Below are 22,885 nucleotides of genomic sequence, written 5' to 3' on the forward strand. Positions count from 1 at the left end.
CTACCAATCAATGAAGTTCATTTGGAGACCCTGCTCAGTCCTGAATGGCAACACTGTTTGAAGCTGACGATCTTATTGGTGTGGCGAGAGAGACCAGCCAGAACCATTCGAAGACAATGCTTTGCTGAAAAATGGAAGGACAAGACTGCTTGCGGAGGCTCCTCAAGCCAACAGAATGGGCTTCGGATGTTAGAGCTGGGAAAATTCTCAGAGGCCATGCAGTTCAGTGTGCTCTTTTACTGATCAGGAAAGTGGGACCAGGAAAGGTTCAAATAGCCGGTGAAGCTAAAACGGCAAGTTAGTAAGAGAGTGGGGCTGGGAAACTCGGCCCTTGCCCCGACCACTCCGAGTGCCGCGTACCACACCAGTCGCCTTGACTGGTGTCATTCCTCCAGCAACAAACAACACGCATTTCTCCCCCAAAAGGTTTTTTTTACCAACTTCATGCAGGTTAGATAGTATGTCTGTTCTGAAGTTGTCCCTTAAATGTTTATTTATTTTTAAAATATATAATCTTTATTACATTTTTTCCATTACCACTTTGTTCCCTTATACGCCCCCCCCCTCCCCATCACCACCAGATTGTCCCTGTCCATGAGCCCTTTTTCCTTCTCTCACACACTTTTACCTGGGCCTGGTCTCCAACCAAGGGTGTTGTTCAGTGTATCCTGAATCCAATGGGCATTTCCAAAGGGCCTGGGGGCATGGTGGAGGGAGGGAGACTCCCCCAAACCAAAAAACCAGGAGAAGACTGTTCAGCCCCATTCCTGACCAGCCCCATCCCCCTGCTGGAGACTGAACTTCAGCTGCGGTCTGATTTCAAGGGCGGGAGGTTCTGGAACACAGTCTTGGCCCATCGCACTGACTATAATGGTCTTTTCCTCCTCAACAATCCTTTGTCCAGAGTTGGACTTGGTGATGTTAGATGGGGGGTTTATGAACTAAGGAGAACAAAAAGACACAAGCCACACAAACCCCAAGCTGACACAGGCAAGTAGGCTCATAGAGACAGATGGCTGCAGGGGCAGGACCCCCGCAATATAAAAGAGAAAAAAAGGAGACATGCCTGCTCTGAATTAAAAAATGCTGATGACCTTGCCTTACACAATGATTGTTTAATGTTTGATGTTTCAGCTTAACTCCTTCCGCTACAGAATATACGTGCATCAACTTTCCAAGGTGGCATGGCACACACCCTCTACCACACTTCACAGCCCACCTTCCCGCTGCCCTGCTTGAATGAAGGGACTGACCTGCTAGAAGCAGAACAGAAAACTCCTAAGTGGCAGCGTGGCTCCTGCCCACCCCAGTACCCTGCAGTGCACCATCACTGTGAACCACAAAGAAAAGCAATTTCTCGGGCTGTAGAAATTGCCAGCACTAAACCAAAAGAAACGTTTGCCGGCTCCCCTTGCCTTTAGAGGGTGACTTCATCTGACTAGGATAAGACAGGACGAGGAGTACGCATCTTGTTTTAAACTGGCTGTTCATCACTTCCCTAAGGAATCTCTGATGTGTGATTTAGGAAGTGAAGTGTAACTTCCTACCTGCGTAGGTAGTTACACAGCTTTTGCTCCCTGTTTGGTAACTTGATAAGTCACCAGTTAAAGCTAAGACAGGCTGTTTCCTTGGCTGGTAGGGGGTTTGGGCCTGGGGGATGGGGGTAGATAAAGTCTGACCCTTAGATAAGATCTTGCTAAGACATTACAGCAATGAATTGAATTCTGTTCAGGTGAATTTTACTTTTGTTGTAATCGCTTTTTTTTTTTAGTTCAATTGAGTCAGAGGGACTCCCACCAGAAAGGACTCATACCACCTACTTACTCCAGGAAGCTTCCTGCCCTAAGCAAAGAATGCAGAACTAACCCGGGAATGGAGGGGGCTTTGATGAATAAAGAATTTTTAAGCCTAAGCTAGTTGGCACGACTACAATGAATGAAGAGGCCGTCCCAAATTAAAGAAGCAGGTGGAAGGCTTTGAAATCCTTGGAATTAAGGGAGCCCATCGCGTTCAAACGCTAGTCTCAGCCTGCTGGGGAAGGGAGAGAGGCTGCAGGGGTCCTGGGAGGAGGGCCGCACCTACCCCCTTTGCTTAGAGGCACTGCTTCGAGGGCCCCGCATTCATACCGCTCAGCCCAGGCGACTGAACGCTATTTTCTGTTGTCACCTGAGGAGTGTAGGAAAACAGTCACTCCAATTAGTTCAGTCCAGGGACTATGAGCACATTCTATCTACTTTATTTTCTGTTCAATCACTTTGGAAAATATAACCGATTTGATTCTGGTTAGAAGGCGCCTGGATCAGTAACGCTCCCACGACCACAAGTGACTTTGGAAAGGAATACTATTCGGGAACCCCTCCGTCCTAAGCCTGGGGATCACAGTACCGGTCCTTTCCAGTAACTTCAGGTGATGACGATGAAGCACATCCGCGGGGAAGGGTCCCACGATCCACGCAAAACTAAGAGCAGGCCCCCGCCGCCCAGGGCTCGCTGCTGGGTCCTGGGCAACTCTCGCAGGTCGGGACCGGAGAGCCTGGCCGGGTCACCTGACTCGCGGAATTTAGGGCCCGGCGGGGTGGAAGGGGAGGGGAATGGTTAGCACCTCCCTTCCCGCTCCCGCGGGATCCGGGTCGGCGGGGCCGGCGCCGGGCGGCCACGTGGTGGTGCTGCCGCTGCCCCCGCCCCGCCAGTCCAGCCCCGGAGCCGCAGCGCCCACTGACCCCCGCAGCGGAGGAGGAGGAGGAACCGAGGCGCAGGAAGCCGGGCAGGAAGCGAGCCCGGCGGCCGCGTTTTCCTGGGGAAGCGGCGGGCGGGGTGGCGCAGCCAGCGGGGCCCGGGAGCAGCTGCGGTCTCCTGGATGGGGTGAGTGCGCAGCGCCGAGAGTTGGGAGGCTCCCCGGAGCGAGGTCCGCGGCTCCGGTCCCCGCCTTTGTGTCTGGGGCTCTGGCGGCGACGGGAGCCCGGGACGGCGTGCCGGGAGGAGCGGCTTAGCGGTGGCAGCGAGGGTCCCGCCACCACTCCCTAGTCCCTCGCCGGCCGGCAGCCGTCTGCGGAGGGCAGATTTGGGGACCGGGGAAGAGGAGGATGGTTGGGATTCGAGTGGTGGGAGGACCGAGCCAAGTTAGGAGAGGGGTTTTCTTCCACCGGCTCCGACTCGAGGGCCAGCCGGGCAGGGCGCGGGGCTGCGGAGGAGCGAGCGCGGGCGGCAATGAATGACCGGCCCCCGGCAGGGCGTGCTGCGTGCACCCTCGGGTTGCACCCTGTCCCACCTGCCCGGCCCGCCCGGCTCTTCCAGGTCTCCGCTGCCCGGCTCGACCCGCCTCCGCGCTGAACTTGGAGTAGCTGAGGAGGAAGGCGGGAGCGGGAGACTCTGGGTGGCTCCGCGAGCGAGGGTCCGCTATTGTTCCATTTCTGACTCCAGGAGCCCATCGGCTGGCCCCAGCCTGCAGGAGAGGCGACCCCGGGCCTGCTACTGCCTCCCGCTGCCCGTTGTCGGTCCTCCTTGTCCTTTTCCCGCCGCAGGTCTGAGGGCGGCCGGGAAGGAGGGATGCTGGAGTTCGGGCAGACTCGGAGCAGCTGGGACTTAGGGAGAATGTGGAGCTGGGAGAGGGGCGCGCGGGCCGCCATCTACCCCAGCCTCTGCCCGGGAGGGTGTGTACCCTCCCTACCCACCTTCCCTTTGCTGCCGGCTTGGCAGGTTTGTATCCGCGGTTTAATTTCTGCGCTTTGCAGGACTCAGCAGCCAACCCCTGGCTCACGCACTCCTTTCCGTTTGGATCTCGCAACCCCTCTTTTGTGGAGTGGCCTGGGTGGGGGGTAGGGAGCTCGGAATATGGAGAGGCAGCTGACGGGGCAGACGGAGGCCAATGTAAAGTGCAGGAGTTACTGGAGACCTCCCAGAGGCTGGGGCGGTAAATCCAGGTTTTCGCTCCTTTAAGGAGCCCAACTCAGCGCAACTTTCCAGTGGTGATTGGGTTAGACCTGCGGATTCCAGGCCGCTCACCTGCACCGGCGGCTTCCCGTGGCCCAGGTGCACAGGTCTTTTGGACGGATCTGCCTTTTCCTTCCGGTGGAGGAGAATCCCAAGCTCCCTGGGATGAGGAAACACTGCCAGTTCCCTGGAGAATGTCATCTCAGACTCTAAGAGTCTAGCAGAGGGAGGAGCTGCTTTTACGGCTCAGGGCTTAGCAAAAGCTCATGTTAGTGAGGGGAGTTTCAACTACTGGAGGTTCGAACCCAGTTGGAGAAGACCCAATGCATCACCGGGAGGCCGGATTTGGATTGCTGTCCCCAGTCTGCAGGTCCCTGTTCACAGGTGTCCCTGGGAGTTTTATAACCAATGTGTGTAATCCGATCATCTTTTCTTAACCATGCCTGGCTAGTGTCATGGTTTTTTTTTTCTCTTGTGCTTGTAAGATAGATTTCACGTGAGGAAATTCATCCAGTTCCTATCATTTTTAACCACGGCTTGCAAACGTGGATGGGGAGAGGCAGTCCCATGCTGGGCTGTTGGGGATTTTTCATTTCCATTCATTGAGATGCTTCAATAATGAATTGCTTGTATCATGTACATTCTTTAAATTTGTTTTATGGCTTTTGCAGGGGTGGGGGTGGGGGAGGTGGGGGGGTGCGGCTGGTGATTACAGACCTGTTGAAAAACCTTGTTACTGTTACCTGTAAAATTGAATGAAAAGAGTGAATGCTAGGCCCTGGAGAGTCAGTGGGGGCATGACATCGCGTCCTGCTCACTGGTAGTGTACCTGACAATGAAGCTCTGTCTCCGAATTGCCACTTCTCAAAGCAACCTTGAGGCAGGTGCATTTGGTATCACTCACGTTATAAAGGTGAAGAAACAGGTTTGGAGGTTAAAGAAACAACTGTGGAATTAATAGAATGTGATGGAGGTGTTTTGTCTCCTTCTCATCCTTCCTTTAGAAATAAGTATGAAATATTTACAATATACATCAAAAGAGAATGTAGTAAGGCTTCCATTTCCCCATACGACCTATGTTTAAGAGATACTAATCTTTCCATATTTGTTTTATATCCCCTCATAGAAATAAGCTGCAACTGAAACATTTTACCCATCCCCCCTCCTCAGGTACCTACTGATGTGAAGTTCATATATAAAATTTCCAAACATGTTTCGATACTTCTGGATATTACCTATTCACAAACTGTCCGTGAGCTTGTGTGTTTAGCATTTTACATACATGGCATAGTTCTCTACTCATACAACATGCAGTTTTTACAATTATGATTTCGAGGTACATAGAGCTCTTACTTTAGCTTCTACAGAGAACCCCGCTGTATGAATAAGTCAGGGCATAGTCATTCCCTCGCCAAGAGAAAACGAGAGTGTTCTCACTTTGTCGGTTACACCTTTTCTACTGAGGACAGTTGGTCCGTTTCTACTTTTCCGCTATAATAAAGAGTGCTTCGATAAACATCTAAGACATTTTTCCCTGGACACAAGTTTCTCTGTTACACACACAATTAATGGCTGGGTAGTGGGGTCTAGGTCACACTACATTTATTACTTCATTTCTCAACAAATATTTGGGGTGTATATAGGGCACGCTTGGTTGTTTGTTGAATGAAAAACTAAAGCCATCCATTTGTAGCTCTAAGAAGATTATGTTAGCTGACTGGATTCTTTTGTTGTTTTGTTTAAAAATTTTTTTTAAATGAGAAAAGTACCTCAATCATGACGTAGGAGCAGGAGAGAGAAAACCGTGGGGCTGACTCCGGGGTTCTGGCGTGGAGGCCTTTCTCAGCCGGCGACTGCAGCTGACACCTTAGATGACTCCCTCAACCCTCCGCTGTCTCTTCCTTGGTGAGACAGGGGGTGGAGTGAGCATTTACAGAGGCACATTCCTGCGCCAGGAGTTTAGGAAAATGGCCGTGTTAATGACATTTTGCCCCTGAACTGTTATCCCTTGATCTGGAAACAGTTTAAGGCATTTACCTGCATGGCTCCTTCCGGCACATGGCTGCTTCAGAGCCGCTGTGTTTGTCTTCCCACTGTCTGAACCACCCCTCGCCTAGACGGCCACGTGTCTGTGCCCCTCGTCCACGTGTCTGTGCCCCTCGACCCCTCAGGTCTTCTCTCAGACGTCACCTTCTCTCTCGGCTGGCCTTCCCTGGCCACCCCCATCCAATGCTCCTTATTCTCTTTTCTGCTTTCCTTTCAACTGTGGTACTTGTGACCTTCTGACTTGCCACATACAGAGTCCAGCACAAATAACACCCCTTTTTTATTACAAAATCTTGTATTACAAAATCATAAGCATATAGTTCTGTAACATAACAGTATCACACTCAAGCACACTGTGTGACATTTTAAGTGAAGGGTTCAAATTAAACCTATAAGTCAGGCCCTGGCTGGTGTAGCTCAGTGGATTGAGCGTGGGCCTGCGAACCACAAGATCATGGTTCGATTCCCAGTCAGGGCACATACCTGGGTTGCAGGCCAGTTCCCAGCAGAGGACTCATGAGAGGCAACCATATATTGATATTTCTCTCCTTCCCTTCCCCTCTAAAGATAAATAAATAAATAAAATATTAAAACTATAAGTCATTATACCCATTTTATTACCCTACCAACCACACTCAAGCAGGCATTACTGGTGCAGAGCCCATATTCTAGTTTATATCAGTGGGCTGTCTTTTCGTACTAGATTTAGAAACTCCATGAAAACAGGGTTTTGTCTCTTGGTACTGACATATCCCTGGTGTCTAGAACAATGTGGACATAAGGTCGCATGTTTGTCGAATGAATATAATGCTTTTTGATGTGGTTTTCTACTTAGAATTTCCCTTTTGGGTGTCTTAAATGCTGTCATTGAAGGCCCCGAGTCATATTTACAGGTTCCACGTGGATAGAAATTACAGCATCTGATAAAGAAAGCACTCTATTTAAATGCATGGGACTTATCCCTTAAAACACTTGTCTTCGAATTTTTTTCTGCCACCATTTGCCTAAACCCGAATTCAGAGGCCAATATAAGTAACACGATGCTTGGAAGTGCAGCCATCTTTCCTTTCTCAGTAACTCAGCTTTCCAGCATTTTAACTGTGCAGGGTACGGAAAGGGGTCCTGGTTCTCCTGTCCACATAGCACTGGTGCAGATGGGCCAGCAGTGGCCTCTCGGAAGCAGTGCCGACCTCCTGGAATTTCTAGGACTAGAGGTATATTTCTCTGAATTGCTGCAGGGGGAACACTCATCTGTGCCCTGACTTTGTGCATACATCTGTGAGGGTATTTTTACGGGGTGGGTGTGGAAGTGATGACCTTGCTCTACAGATCCGGGAGCAACCAACATGTGGTAAGGGTACGTAGGAATACTCTTAAGAATGAATGGTCCTTAACTCCCAGTTCTGAAAGCATTCAGTGTTACAGTGTGGTTTGTTATTTCCATAGAAGCCAACTGAATTGTCTCTATCTTGCAGGATGAATATAGGAATTGACAAAGCTATGTATATTGATGGCTTCTTGGGTATATTTTAAATGGGTCATAGGGGAAAGGAGCCTGTAGTGGGGAGTCCCAGTTGAGGCAGATGGCATTGAGCAGCTATGTGAAAATCAGAGAAAAATCTGGAACCCAGGCCTTTGGCATCTGCTGAGTGAGAACCACGTAAACAAATCTGTCAAGCTTTGTCAGTCAGTGAACAAATTCTGGGCCAAGACTCTTAGTTTGACAGGAAGGCTTATGTAATTGGAATGTGTCCCATGAAAGTTGACATACTAGTGATTGATCATTTTTCAAAGATGAAAGGGAGCCCCTAACTTGAGGTGGACAGTTATGACCCCATCAAACTGCAGCCAGGAGCAGCTGCCTACACACAGTGACCTCTTCCCACCACCCAGAAGACGTGGGGACTTGTGAGTCAGTGGGCTCATGGACGGCGGGTTGCATTTTCTTCCTGCCTTGAGAAAGGCAGAGAAAGGCAGAGAAAGGCAGGGGCAGGGCCCAGCCACAGCCTGTGCTAGTGCCCCGAGGCCCTGCCTGAGCCTCCGCGGGAGGTCCTCCTGCAGGGCTGGGTTGGTCGAGTGGGCTGAGAGCCTGCTGTTGTCTCTCCGAGCGAATCTGATTCAGGCCCGTTCCACGTTCATCACACGTGAAAGTTGATTCAGATGTGCTCCGAACCTTCTTGGATCTTTTTATTTTTTTAATTCTTAGTTTTTTTTGGGGGGGGCACTAAATCATTGTTCTATTTTGAGAACAAAACTTTAACATTTCTATGAGTTTTTTTTAATTGGAAAAAACTACTCAACATGTAGGCATAGAAACTGTAACCGAGTATCTGTAAGTCATCCAGGGTTTCCTAGAAGTTTTTTTTTTTTTTTAAGAAAAAAAATTTCTGTTGCCCACAGCATGTATGTGTCTAATCAGCAATCTTGATCAACTCCTCATTAGATTCTTTCTGTGCTATTGAGTTTTATACCACGTTGGGTGCGCTCTTTGTTTACTTTTTCTATTGCTTTTCTTCTAGAGTCTCTAAAAGCCAGACAGAGATTTCCTCAAAATGCCTCCCATCGAAGCCTGTCTCTCGGCCAATCTGTTGACGGCCGGCCGTATTACTGCGGTGCCTTGTTGGACAACAAGCGCGCTTTCTTCCTCCCCTTTGAAACCACCCCAGATTATTTGAAGTGCACACCCCTCGGAACAAAGCGCATTTGATTCTTGTTACATTGCAAGTGGGTGTTTGTGTCCACCGTGGCAAAAGAGACACAGAGAGCTGCACACTGTATCCTGGTGATATCTGCTTCGGCCGTGGGTGGCCGCCTCCGCGGCCGGAGCCGCTTCTGTGTGTGGTTTCCAGAATGGAATCTCCTGCCCTCCCTGCCCCGTTCCTGCCTTGCTGGGGCAAGTGTCCTAGGATTTCACCTTTATTACATTATCAGTGTTTCTCATTGCCCTGAGGAATTGTAGTGTTTCACTTTTTATAGCTTAGAGAGAGTTGTTATGCAGGGCATCCGAATCATTTAGAGATAGCCTGGTGAGGGAAACATCTGAGAGTCTAGAAGTTCTGCTTTTCCAAATCCTTGCTCAGAACATGGAGACCTCCCACCTCTGTCTGTAGTTCAGCAGCTCAGCTGAGTATAAAAATAGCTGTTTATCAGGTAATTACTTGTCTGTAAGGATCTTTACGTGTTCTCTGTTACAAGTTGGTATCTTTAGCAAAGTTCTACAGAAAAGGTTTTTTTTTTGACTTACAAGTTTGATAACTTTATTCATTAAGCATATGCTGCACATATGAAAAGAATAAGGAAATAAAAACATGACCGTGCCTGGGATGAGGCAAGGGGTGTGTGAGTGAGGGCGCCCGGCCAGAAGGGATGTCTTTTTCAGATCGTTCCAGTTAGACTTCCTAGAGGGAGCTCGGGGCGTGCCAGCCGCAGATCCAGTGCTGTTCTGTCATGAAAGGCAACGCAACTTTTTTTAAAAGATTTTATTTATTTATTTTTAGAGAGGGGAAGGAAAGGAGAGAGGGAGAACAGGAGGAGAGAGGAGAGAGGCAACCACAAACATCAGTGTGTGGTTGCCTCTCATGCGCCCCCTACTGGGGACCAGGCCCGCAACCCAGGCATGTGCCCTGACTGGGAATCAAAGTGGTGACCCTTTGATTCACAGGCAGGTACTCTACCACTGAGCCACACCAGCCAGGGTGGCAACTTAACTTTGTTAAGTAGTAAAAACGTTGTTCAGTTGGCCAGACTTTTAAAGATGGTTAAAGTTGTCTAATGCACAGCCCATAGTTGTCTTTGGGCTCAGGAGCTGACCCCAAGTTTAAACCCAGCCTCCCCCATTTATAAACTGTGCCCTTTGGGCCAAATAACCTTTCTAGGCTGCCATTTCTCCACCTGGACACTTGGAATGTTAACAGTGACATCTAATTCTAAAATGGTGTGTGAGCATTAAATGATATGATCAAATAGTAGGAAAAACTAAAACTTTGCAACGTAAGATAAAATTTTGGTGAGCGACAACCATGGCCACTGTTGTTATATTGCTAATGTTACTGTGTTCTTTGTCAATCTCCTGTGACGGAGCTGCCGGGATATTGGCCAGTCCGGTTACGCCTGCCATTATAATCATGGCGGTAAGGAGGGGTTGCCCCATACGTCACTGTAACACACCTGTGTGGTTTGCAGCTCCTCTCCCCGCATTGCCATCCCTCCATTTAGTCCTCCTGTTGTCCCACCATTAGAAATACGGACAATGTAGAGACTTGTTTCCTTTAGTATGTCTTCGCCCTGCAGCTGCTGCAGGTTCGGATGAGTGACCAGTCGCATTCAAAACTGCATTGACAGCTTGCTCAGTTTCCCTGGACAACCTGGTTCCATCACAGTCTGGTCACAGGGCAGAAAAGTCGTGGTTAAAGTGAAGGCGGTGTGGCCCTTACGGCGAGTGAGGGGGGGAGTGGAATTCCCTACCGAACCCTTTGGGAGGGTGTCCATTTTTGGTAGACAAACATACACACGTGTTTCTGAATGGTCCGTAATAGTAGCGCCTGAGTTTGCCTAGAAGTTTGTCAGCCCGGAGTGAAATTGCATCGCTGGTTAATCATTCTTTCTTCTGCGTGTGGCAGAGTAAATCTTTTAAACTACAGCTTTCGTGATCATTAACTCGTAGTTAACTCAGATCTTAAGCTAGACCTGAGTTTTATGATAGTAAGTGAACGTGAAACATGGTAAAATACATTTTGTGCTTAATTTGGTGCCTGCCTCGTTAAGTGATAATGGTAAGAGGCTGTCATTGCCACAGGGATCTGTCATCACGGTCTTTGAAGGAAACAGTCTAAGTCGTCGCTGTCTCATAGAACCGCAGCAGGTTAGAAATAGAAGACAGCGGTCATTTTGAATTTTCTCGTAGCCGCACTCAAAAAAAAACAAATGAAATTAATTGTAGCGATACATTTTATTTTACCGAGTAGACTCAAAAAAGTATTATCAATGTGTACTCGGTGTGAATCTTGTTGCCGGTAGAGTTGACGTTATTTTTTCAGAGTAAGACTTTGAAATCACTGTGTAGTTTCTACTTGCGGTACTTGTCAGTTTGCATCGGTCACGTTTCACGTGTGGCTTCTAGACAGCGTCAGTTTAAGTAATATGCCATCTTGTTGGTCTTGGCACCCCAGTCATCTGGAACCTAGAATATCCTCATTAAATGCGTAGTTGATTGTTTCTCTGTGTCTTTGGCCAGTTACCAGGGATTTTGCTCAGAGCTTTAAGCATTTGTTTAGAGAAATGTAGCTTCATCCCAAACCGATTTCATGGTATTATGGACATTTGTGGTTTTGGTTTACAAATCTGTATCTCTGCTTTTGTGCATGAAATCTACGTAGAATGTTTGTATATTATAAATGTAACATATACAACGATAGTGAGACTGAGTTTTGTAGGCAGGGGTTGTGTATGGTCCACATTTCTACGTGGCCCGTAGTTGGCATTCAGAGCACATGAGTAATTAAAACAGTATAGTTTTCTTACGTTTCCTCTTAAGCCGCAAGTTCACATGTAGCCACACTGTTTTCACTCTGTAAAAACCCTCCTAGCATCAGGTGCCCCTTAGGTGTGGATGTGGCTGGGGAATGAGGGGAACACGTTAAATCCTTATTACTGTTAATGAAACATCCCCTGTTCTTCATGTTAATGCTGTTTGCTTCTGACCCCTAAACAGAGAGTGGTCCAGGGCATCCAGTGTTGTTAACAGGGACTGTCTTACTGGGCAGGAGCCCCCAGCTGCCGCCACCCCCACCCCCAGGGAGCACAGGCACGGAGCAGCCTTCGACTCTTAATGGAAAAGATCTGAAAGGCTTTTCCACTTGCTTTGCCAGGGTGACAGTGTGACAAATCCAGGTTGGCATAGCCCCTGGGGACTGATGCCTTGCTGTGTGAGCCTCTGGGTTAGGCCTCTCCTCCAGGGGTCTTATTTAAAATGAATGAGGGTGAGTGACTGTGTTTGCATATCATCTCTTCAAGGGCAGTTCAAGGATTAGCGGTCCAGGGGATTATCCTTGGGCCTGGAGGCCTCCTGTGCAGCTGAGCCCCAGCCCTCCACCCCTCCCCACTCCCTTTGTTCCCTGCTCTCCTGAGGGTCTGCCTTATTCATCCTCAGCCGCAGCTCAGCTCGTCCAGCAGCTTCCTTGCTGCCTCGCCTCGGGTGAGCAGAGGGGAGAAGGTCCTCCCTGCATCCCTCCTGCACCCAGCTGTTACTGAGGCTGCTTACTTTGGGAGAGTTGCACAGTGGTCTCACACTCTTCAGGTCTAGAATTGCAGTTGGTTCCATTGTTGGCTGGTTCCTGTAGGAGAGGCAGAGAGCAGTGCATAATTTCAGGATGAAAATTGTCCAGAAGACCCCCATAGGTGGGCTGGCCAGGTCCTCTGCGGGGACAGAATGATGGAGGGGAATGAGGAGTGGAATGCTTTGGAGGTGGTGCGGGTGGTGGGGGGCCCAGGGCATGGGGCCTGGGTCAGAATAGATCAAGGAGCCTCTAACAGGCAAACAAGAGAATGGTCAATGTGCTCCCCCTAACCTGCAGGCTGGGGCGGGGGGGGCACTGGGGAGCATCCGGAGTTTAGACTCCAGAGAGTGTATATTTCACCTTTCTAGGTTGCTGACCTGAGAGGTGCACAGAGCGGACTCAGCACTGTGCTGTTGAGTTCTAGGCTCCTCTCTGTCTGGGGTAGCTGAGATGACAGCCTGAGCAAGTCTGAGCAGGTGACAAGGTTCTGAAGGACCTGTCAGGACTCTTAGATTGCAAGTGACAGAAACCCAATTTGACTAACTTAGGCTAGAAGGGGTACGCCTTGGTTTATGTGACCCCAAATCCTGTGCTAAAAGGCTGTGACTCTAGCAGAGCCTGGGATCCCTGGAGTTGGGGGCCTCCTTGGTTGCCCCTCTCAGTTGGTTAACTGTCTGCACAAGGGGTGGGCAGTTGCCAGGCCTGCAGATCCCAGCTCCTCCACCGCAGAGGAGGGTCTTTCCTTCCCCTTCCCCCTTTCCTAGCTCCCTCCCTCTCCTCTCTGCCCCCTTACACTCCTCTCTCCTTTCCCTTTTTTCCTCCCTACTCCCACCCCTCCCCTTGCCCTCTTCCAACTCCAGAAATCCCTGGAATGAGTCTCTGAATAGCCTTGATGAGGACACCTTCCCATCACTCAGGGAGTAGTGACAATCAGAATATGACCTGGGAGGAGGGCAGGTGGGGAGAAAGACAGTTTTCTGAAAGGAGGGAAGTGCAGTTATTGGATCCATCGGACGCTGAGGATCAAACCGAACCTCACAGGTGTAATATGGCATACTGGGGAAGAGCAGCCCTGCCTTCTGGGGAGCCAGGATGCCCTCTCTCTTGGTTTGGAGGGGAGACACAGGCTTCTTTGCATACAAGGGATTTGAGAGCCACCTAAAAATGGTCGGTCGTTAGGGCAGTAGAGAGAATTTGTGTCTTCCATCCACTCCCTTACTTCTTTTCCTAGGGTGTCAGAGTTCACAGAATCTGTTTTAGAGGCTTGTTTATCCCGCATTCTGAAAAGTTTTTGAGACACTGGATGGTTGGGGAGAGAGATCCAGCAGGCCCAACAGACCCATCGTGATGGTTGCAAATGACATCTCCAGCATTCCGGAATGTGGAGGGTCCAGGGAGTCCCCATTGGAAACCGAGTTGGAGAGCTGATGAAATATGCAGTAAGCAAAGGTTTGGCAATTCCGTCCTTCTCGAGTGAAAACGACAGTTAAATATGACCCTAAATGGAGCCTACCCACTCACTCTAAAGACACTTTTCATGGCCTAACAGCTTTGCAGGTGATGAACCTCTTTTTCTCTGTGTTTGGTCTTTTAAAGAACAGCTGCCTCGAAGTAGGATTTTTATTCCATACAATTCACCCATTTTAGTATACAATTTATTTATTCATTTTTAGAGAGGAGAAGGGGGGAAGGGAAACATCAATGTGTGGTTGCCTCTGGCGCCCCCTATTGGGGACCTGGCCCACAACCCAGGCATGTATCCTGCCTGGGAATCGAACCAGCGACCCTTTGGTTCTCAGGCTGGCACTCAGTTCACTGAGCCACACTAGCCAGGGCCCATTTTGAGTACAATTTAATGATGTTTAGAAACTCTACAGAGTTGTGTAATTATCATCACAATCTAGCTTTAAAATATTTCCCAGATCCTTCATGCCCATTTAAATCACTCTTACCATTCCCAGCCCTAGACAACCACTAACCTACTTCCTGTCTCTATAGAGTTGCCTGTTCTAGATGTGTCATACAAATGGAATCTTACCATCTGTGTCTGACCTTCACTTTGTACAGTGGTTTTGAGCTTCATGTGTGTTGCTCTTTGTATTGGCATTTCTTTCCATTTATGTGCTGCGTAGCATCTGCTGCGTGGAAATGACACACTTTGTTTACCTAATTCATGGTATTTCAGTAGTTGCCAGTTTTTTGCAGTTAGGAATACTGATGCTATAAACATTCATGTACAAATCTTTGTATGGACATATGTTTCATTTCTCTTAGCAAGATAACGTAGGTGAGGACTTGCTGGGTGATATGGTAAATTTATATTTCACCTCACAGGAACCTGCTAATATGCTTTCCATAGTGACTTTTTGCTTTCTACATTTTCCATTTCACCAGTAATGTTTCAAGAGTAAAGGTAAAGGTAAATGTTAAAGGTAAATGTTTCACCTTTATTTTTAAAATTGACTGGTTCTCTTGGGTTTCAAGATAGGTAAAACCCAAGAGGGAAGGTCCCTGGGAGGAGGACGCTGAGGCTCAGAGCCCAAGTATCTTGCCGTTCGGGGCTAATTACTAGGTGTCTGTCTGCAGGGCATCTTTCGGGTCCTCGGGCGTGAACACAGTGATTACACGGTGCTGTTGACAGGACATCAAATGATGTGGAAACAGAAAGAACCTTCTAGAGATCCACTTTAGGATAACTTCAAAACGAGGGACGGTCACATGACCTTCCTTGGTTCTAGAGTGATTTTTGTATTTCAGAGGTAGCTTGTTTGGACAAAGCCTGTGTTTGGTGAGGTGGGGTGGGTTTGGGGCAGGCGGTAGGTAACCTCGGGGCTCTGTGCTGGTGGCCTGTTGGAGCGTGTGAGTAGCGCACTGCACAGATCAGATAGTAACATGACCAGAGCCCGGGCTGATTTTTAAAATGGTGCCGGTGGCTCCCACTGCTTCATGGACTGAGGTCAGTCCTGGTTGATGGCAGGTCTTATTCTTTAAAGAAGGATGCATTTATTTCTCAAGAGATGTGCCATCCCCTGGATAAAGGCAAGTTGTAACTATAGGGAGGAAGACTGACGTTCTCAAGAGAGTTTTACTACGAGGTTAGTATGATGCAAATACCTGAAAGACATTCGCAGCCTGAAAAGAATGCGGTCATTTTATTGCCAAAAAAATATTGCGTGTTTTAGAAACGGTTCTCTGCCAAAATGCAGCTACTGCTTACATCTTAAAATTTTCCTAACTTTTCCCTTCTTTATCATCTGGGCAGTCTTTAGCACACCTACTCCTTACTTACAAAATTCATACAAAAGATGACGTAGAGGCAAGCACTCAGCCCTTTTAACGCACGCTCAGCGGAGTGTGCTTCTTTGTTTATTCATTTATTCACGTGTGTCAGATTCGCTGAGTAAACAAGTCCCCTATGATACAATCATAAGGCAGGTCTGTGTTGTGTCAGACGGGCTCTTTAACGTGTGTGAACTGAATCCTTTGCCTCTGGATAACTCTGACTTTTCTGATTAGTCTTCAGTATAAAAATATTTCTACGCTCCATTTCAGTTGCTAAATACTTTCTAGACCTTGAGGCGTGATTAACACATAACATTATGTTAGTGTCAGCTGTACAGCCTAGTGATTCGATATTTGTGTACATTGCAGAGCGATCCCCACAAGCCTAGGGACCGACCCTCACCTCTTAGTAGCCACAGAATTGTTTTCTTGTGATGAGAACTTTTGAAGACCTATCCTCGTAGCACCTTCCACATACGTGGTCCAGTGTTCCTAACCATCCTTAACCGAGGTCGCCACGCTGGGACAGGCTTGCTTGGTAACTGGAATGACGACTCCCAGAGTGTCTGATGGTCCTTGCTCTCTGTTGACTCTCACATTCCATCATTCCCAGCGGGCAGCTCCCTGGCCCCCCCCCCCCTCTGCCCAGCGTGTGGGTGATGAGCCAGGAGTGTAGCAGCGGGGGAGGGGCAGAGGGCAGGCAGGAGGGGACGGTGGGGGGCAGACTGGTAAGGCTTCGTAGGCCCCATGAGTGGGGCTTTTATTTACTTATTTTGACTAGTTTTAGAGCTTTCAGGTGTCTGTGGGAAACCCTGATCATTCGGCTGCATTTAGTCAGGTCCCCATGCAGCAGACCCCGGGGGCTTGGGACCGAAGAGAGCCTTGCCGAGGTCACAGGTGAAGCCTGAAGGCTAATGAGCCTTCACCTTTGTCTTAGGCATTCAGGCATGAAACAGTTATTGATTTGTGTGCCAGTGGCCGGTGCCCTGGTACAGGCGACCTGAAAATCCTGCCCCGAGAGTCTGTCATTCCAAAGTAAGCAGACAGTGGGAGATGCACGTTTTCGAATTTGCTGGAAACTGGTGGCAGGACTGCTGAACCCCTCACTCCCTCGAGGAGTCTAACAGGACCAAACTGGGGGCTGGCTGGGGGAGGACCTTTCTTCTGAGAGAACCGTGCAGTGGTCCCCACCACCTCCACTCAACCTCCTGAGAGAAGCTGCGGGATGGGTGGCGGAAAGAGACTGGGCGGGTGTCTGACCCTTCCCTGGAAAATCCAAGATGGGCGTGCCCCTCTGTGGGAGTGGGCTGCCCCGCTCTGTCTGTCCTGCCTTTCCTTTCAGGCTAGTGAAGCCCCTCCCCTATTGCGAAGTCTTTCTGATTTTCCCCAGCCCGCAAAGCTTTCTACTCTTTTAATTTCTGCATTAGTGGACAGCTAATTGCTAGATAGTTTTGTATCATTTTCTCCTCACACCCTTGGTCTCTACTCACATCCTCCATAGCACTTGGCCCAGTCCCCGTAACCTAAATGTCTGTCTAGGGTTAGAGTTCTTTCCCTGCCATCCCAAGAACGGATGTGCTGGGGCTAAAACAAGCTGGGGGCAGGTACAGCACCCCTGGCTCTTCTTCCCACTTTTTGTCCTTCGTCCCGGCAGCAGGAGGTAGTCAGAAGCACAGCCCCGTCCCAGGGGCAGAGGCTGGACGCCATGTCTGCCCTTGGGGGGCCTACAGATGGCCTCAGGTGCTGTGTTGTTGTCAGGGCCATCTTGGCTGGGAAGGCTGGTCTGGAGAGACCTTCTACAGGAAGTATTTGCTTTTCCAGATTGAGAGAGTTGAGTGTTTGTGCAGCTTTTGGTTGACATTCCATCTTTGTGGCAGAGTGATTATTATCTGCGGAAACAATCAAGCACTTAAGGAAGATGCCGGCAAGGAGGAAAGGGCCTTAATTTTAGTTCTTTACATTTGTTCAATGCCTTCGTCAGCGCTTTGGGTTTTCAGTCTGATGTTCTTTTCACCTTGGGAGAAAAAATCCTGAAGCCTCTGGGGGCGCCTGTTACTGCCCTGCTGGAGCCAGGGGTTCTGGAGGAGTGGTCCCCGTTGGGATGGAGGCGTGAGTTAGTGAGAGGACAGCATCATTCCCTGTACTCCTCCAGTGCTGTGTGATTGATTCACAGGGAGTCCACTGCCTTGAATCCTGTGATGTGGTATCTTGGATGCCAAGGGTTTCTTGTGATCCAGGAAAATGCATGGCTACCATTTATTTGCCTTTGCCAGTTCATACTGTTCCCTAGTGGCTGTGGGCAACCAGCTAGTTGCTCTCCTAGAGTTTAGAGTGTGGTGGGCTCCCCAACATCCTCCCAGCTCCCCGTCCCCCAGTGTTGTGAAAGATTCAAACATAGTCAATGCTTGAAGATGCTGATGTATTGTATCTACTGTATCTACTTGCGCAATGTCTCTGGGTTGTTTTTAATGAAAGTGCCAACTACAGGTATATATCACTTGTCTAGAACAGTGGTTCCCCTAATCTAGCTGAGCATCCAAACTACCCAAGAACTTAAAACAAAAATTACAGATTTCTGAGCCTCACCTCTGATTACAGAATCCGATTACCTGGCTGGGGCTCTCAGAGAACTCTCATTGCGGACATAATTGGCAGCCTTGCCTTACGAAACAGTCCTTGGGTTCTCTGTGGGGGTGGGGTGAGTGGGTGAGTAGTCTGAAGATACAGCGAGGACCTTTCTTCCCAACCACTTCAATCAGGGGTGGGGTGTGGTACAGAAATAGGTAAATGAAGAAATACTAGAAGCAAGCACATTTTAATATGAAGGACATTATTTGTTCATCTTTGTCCCAAGTTTTTTTTTTCAATCAGTTCAGAGGTGTGTGACCTGAAATTTTTCTAACTCTAAGGATTGGAGAAGATAATGAAGATTATTAAGCTATTAAAAAAATAACAGCTTGGTTGCGATGGAGCTTACTTCCTGTTCAGTTCACCTACTTGGAGTGTAGCATCGAATGATTTTGGTGTGGTCACAGGTCACGCAGCCATCGTGACAATAAATTTAGGACATTTTTATCACCCCAAAAGGAAACCCTATATCCATTGTAAGTTATTTTTAATACTCAAAGGAGTATAACTTACTAGTTTATAATAAAGCTCTATAGGATAATGTTAAGGTTTTTGATTCAGACTAGAATTATATCAGGTAAGGAGGGATGATAGCTCATGTTAAGTTTTGATTGAGTTGTGTTATTTGTAAAGGGAAGATGGAATAATCAGGGAACCCCTTTCGCTGGATCCCAGCCTTCTGATGGGAAGGTAACGAGGCTGTGTCTCCCCGCACTGTTATCCTCACCGACTGACCCCAAGCCCCCAGGTGACTGGTGACCCGTGATGGGAGTCCTGTTTCAGTGACTTACTGTGGCCTGAGCAGGAAGTCAACTAATATTCCTGCTCAGTGGGTAAATGGGTGTTATTCTGCTCGAAATGAAAGAACTTGGTTCAAACGACTTTTCCCACACATGTGTAACATCTCACCGCCTTTTCCTACTGTCCGAATCAGGCTGCTGTGCCGTTCGTTTAGCTTCACTGCAGCCCTTGGGAATGATTAAGTGGCGCTCCCAAGGACTGCTGTTAGTGTGGTCTTCCTAAATTAATGGGTGCCACTACGCTCAAGATAGCCTGTGACCCAGTTCGGGCCGTGGAAGTTTGGATTTGGGGATTGGAGCTGTGGGAGCCCAGCTGCCCCCAGAAGGCAAGACAGTCCTTGGTTTCCTCGTGAGTCCTCTTGGGCAGGCGGAGATGCCGTGGCGGAAGGGCCCAGTGTCGTTTCAGGGCAGGTTACTTTCCACCAGTCATGGCTTCCATGTGTTGGATTCTTTCACAAGTACCAGGAAAGCGGTGATCTATTACTAACTTTACCCCCAGCCACCCTTCTTGATTTTGACGTTACTCTTTGTGGGTTTCCAGAACTCGTTTACCCTTGACCCCCGTTTCTCTCATCCTCGAGTTCTGCCCACAGACCACCCAGCTGCCACATACCCAGAGCCACGATTCCAGGAAGATGCTTCCTTTCGTAGCTGATCCCTTCCCCTGGGACAATTTGGAGTTAGTTGCTTTATTTGTTTAATCTTCTTCAAGTGGGAGTTTGCATACTTCTTACTGGCATGCTTTAACAAAATACCAAAGGTAAACACACACAAAACTAGTACAATACCTGTAAACACGCGCCATGACCTCAAACAGAATTCCTCCCCACCATGACTGAAGGAATGCTTTGGGTGGATTCTGCCTGGGTGCACCAACCTTTTTGGCACCAGGGACAGGAGGCCGATCTCAGGCCAGAGGGTGGGAGGAGACAGGAGGTGGAGCTTGGGCAGTAATTAATGAAAAGATATCCACAGATGGGGAGCAGGGAGGTTGGGGACCCCTAGGCTACACTACACGGTTTGTGGCTTCTCCAAGCCTTGGCTTCGCTTCTCTCCCTTTCCCGTTGCGTGGATTTGGCCTCTTTCCTTGGTTATGAACACTTTGCTCAGGGAGTGGAAGGAATTGAACTCCAAGGGCGATTTCCGTTTTCTAGCTACGGTTGGCAGAGGACCACGAGGCAATGGCAGCTTGGGAATATCTGATTATCATTACCGCCCCTTGGATTCATTTCCATTTGTTGATGGAAAAAGGCTGTTTATAAATCAGTGCAACTGGGACAAGTGTATTCCCTGTTTTTCTGCCTCAGTTGTAGGTTCTCAAACATCCGTGTGCAAAAGATCAAACCAGATCGATTCCGGGGCCCTGCTGCCTGAGATTCCATTTCAGTGGGGTGTGGACTAAGGCTTTGCGTCCGGTGAGTTGTCCCCAGATCCTTCTGATTCAGATGACCCAGGGGCCAACTTTGAGAAACACCGTCTCGGATCTTGTGCTTTGCTGTTCAGGTGCTGGCCCAACCTTCTCTGTGGTTAAATAGTTGGCAGTTCCCAGGGTATAATTATGATATGTATGGTTTCCAAGGCAATGTGCATTTTGTCATTTCTACCTACCGAGCTGGATAGATTGGGGGGGACCACAGGGAGGCTGAAGGAACCTTGTGACCTCCAGATTAATGTCATTCAAGTTCTTGATGATGACTGGGCTTTTGTACCATTCATGAGGGACCTTGCTTAAGGGCAGCAGCAGTCATGAAAGTAAACACGCGAGAAGCCAGCGAGTTGCTGGACTTCTGGAGACAGGAGGACGACATGAGGACAGATGAGTACAGCCATGTAGGTGCTTGCATTTACCACCACCCCCATCCTCGTAAATCAACCTAGTCCAGAATGGTAAGCTGGTGGAGGAACGAGAGACAGCCTTGAATCGCTTTAGGAAAAGAACGGTCCACTGTGGTGAACATTCGACCACCATTTCTTGGGTCTCCAGTGGCTAGTCCCATTGGAGCTGATCGGTTCTCACTTTCTGGCACTTGAGGCTTGTGGTTACATGCACGAAGTGCTTACGGTCACCAGTGGACTCCTTGCCTTTTTGGACGTAAATGCAAAGGTCCACACTTGCTGCTTTTTCCATGTTTAAGGATGAAGAAGACAAAGTCTATACCACATTTTGGCCCAGGATTCTGCTTTTTGGCTTTAATTTTAGGATAGAGGGCAGTGGGAAGAGCACTCCGTGATCAAACGTGGGGGTCTGGTGCTGAATTCCAGCACCCACAGGCTTTGTGGCCACAGACAAGTTCCCTGGCTTCTCTGAGGCTCTACTTCTGGAAAACAAGGGCCTTAGACTCCACTAGTCGTGTTAACTTCGGACAGAGTGAGCCCCTCTGGAGAGTCCGATGAAAGCTAGGAACCTCCTTCCCTGAAAAAAGTATGTACGTGTATACTTCAGAAAATTACATTCACTTTCCGGGGGCCACAGACCCCTCCCAAATAAGGTGGTTTTGTAAGACTTTCTCAGCTCCAGCTGGGAATGGCTGGGTCCCACCAGGGCCTGGGGAGTCTTTCGTTGTTTAACGTGGCCTCCCGAGGAATGAGGTATTTGCTGAGGGAGGTTTTGTTGTTCCTGGTGTTTTTCACTAACCGCCCTGTGCGTTTCGAGGGGGGAAAAACCACATGGAGAAAAAATCAGCAGGGAATGCACGGCAGCCGGGGTAGGAACTGTTGTCCGTATTGTTCTTCACTTGGTGACCCTGCACGAGGAGGTGGGAGGTGTCATCGTCCCACGGGACGTGTGTAGAGGAGTCCGTTCAGCACACAGATACTGTATTTTGCCTAATGGCAGTTGAGTAGTTACTTAAACTTGTTGCCTTTGTGATGTTGGGGAAGTTGAGGTGACATTCAAAGGTCTGGTTAACTGAAAAATGTCAAGATCCCGGAAAGTAGTGTATGTCCTGAGTGGAAATAACACTGTTCTTCTTCGCCACATCTTAGCTTGTAACTGAACCACCTTGTTAGCCCCAGCCTCTCCCGCCTGTGGCCCAGAGTTGTAATCCCATCGGGAGGGAATGTCTGTGGTGTTTATTTGGAAGCCTTGACCTTGGTTTCTCTCTGCCCTTCTCTGCCCAGGTGTTGAGCAGTCGCCTCTAGAGCTTCGGAAGGCTGAATGGACTGAACATGAAGAGCTTGAAAGCGAAGTTCAGGAAGAGTGACGTAAGTCCTCGGTGACGCACCGTCTGGCTGCCCCCGCCGGACTCCCGGAGCCGCAGCAGTGGTCCCCCGCTCCTGCCTTGATAAGGCGCTGGGTTCATCCGGTCTCCAGCTTGGGGTGGCTTTTGTGAATGGCCAGCTGTAGGCTCCTTGCTGATTGTGCGTCTAGCTTTCAGAAATGCCATTTTAGAATTCCTGGGGTCTGTGCCTTGTAGAGAAAGGAACAGGTCACACGTCTTAAAGAAGGGAATCCGTAAAAAGCTCAGCATTTCTAAAGTCCCCCAAATCTGGTTTTTAGAGAAAACCTGTCTCGTGAGGGCAGTTAGAGAATTGCTTCTGAGCACGGTACACAGTCAGCCTCAGGAAGGGAGTGGGACTTTGCTCTCTGTAAAGGCATCCGTGGTAAAACAGCATCTCTTGCTGCCTGTACCTTTTCTCCCCCCGAATTCCTGGCATCCTTACTCATTTGTTCTTCATCATAAGAGACTGGATTGGAGGACCCACCTCTGATGTCAACGTTGTGAAACAAAGCCTCCCAGAGGCGAAAATGGAGAAAACTAGCATAGCAGTGGGGTTATACACAGTACTGTTTTAGCAAAAGGTCACCTCATAAACCCCGCTGAGATTCTAGTCTCATACTAGCTGCATTCCAGAGGCTTCGAGCAGAACCGTTGAATGGGAGAAGTTCACGGAAGGGTATCTGATGGAATTCCAGATACATCG

General features: G+C 48.9%; 1 protein-coding gene and 1 long non-coding RNA gene across 2 annotated transcripts in view; one reads left to right on the plus strand and one right to left on the minus strand.

Moving 5' to 3' along the window:
* Positions 1-608: 608 nt before the first annotated feature.
* Positions 609-2,701, minus strand: LOC118998761 (uncharacterized). The gene is made up of 2 exons (XR_005068939.1): positions 2,386-2,701; positions 609-1,330 (listed from the first exon to the last, which is right to left on the minus strand). It is a non-coding gene; the product is annotated as an uncharacterized LOC118998761 (long non-coding RNA).
* Positions 2,666-22,885, plus strand: part of RAI14 (retinoic acid induced 14) — a 127,024-nt gene continuing 106,804 nt past the window's right edge. Inside the window, exons 1-2 of the mRNA XM_037063146.1 lie at positions 2,666-2,862; positions 22,082-22,165. Coding sequence (XP_036919041.1) covers positions 22,130-22,165 — 36 coding nt within the window. The 5' untranslated portion in view covers positions 2,666-2,862; positions 22,082-22,129. The remainder of the gene's footprint in view (positions 2,863-22,081; positions 22,166-22,885) is intronic.

This window comes from Sturnira hondurensis, unplaced genomic scaffold, assembly GCF_014824575.4.
Source record: "Sturnira hondurensis isolate 20B ecotype Veracruz unplaced genomic scaffold, ASM1482457v3 Scaffold0014384, whole genome shotgun sequence".
Classification (NCBI taxonomy): Eukaryota; Metazoa; Chordata; class Mammalia; order Chiroptera; family Phyllostomidae; genus Sturnira; species Sturnira hondurensis.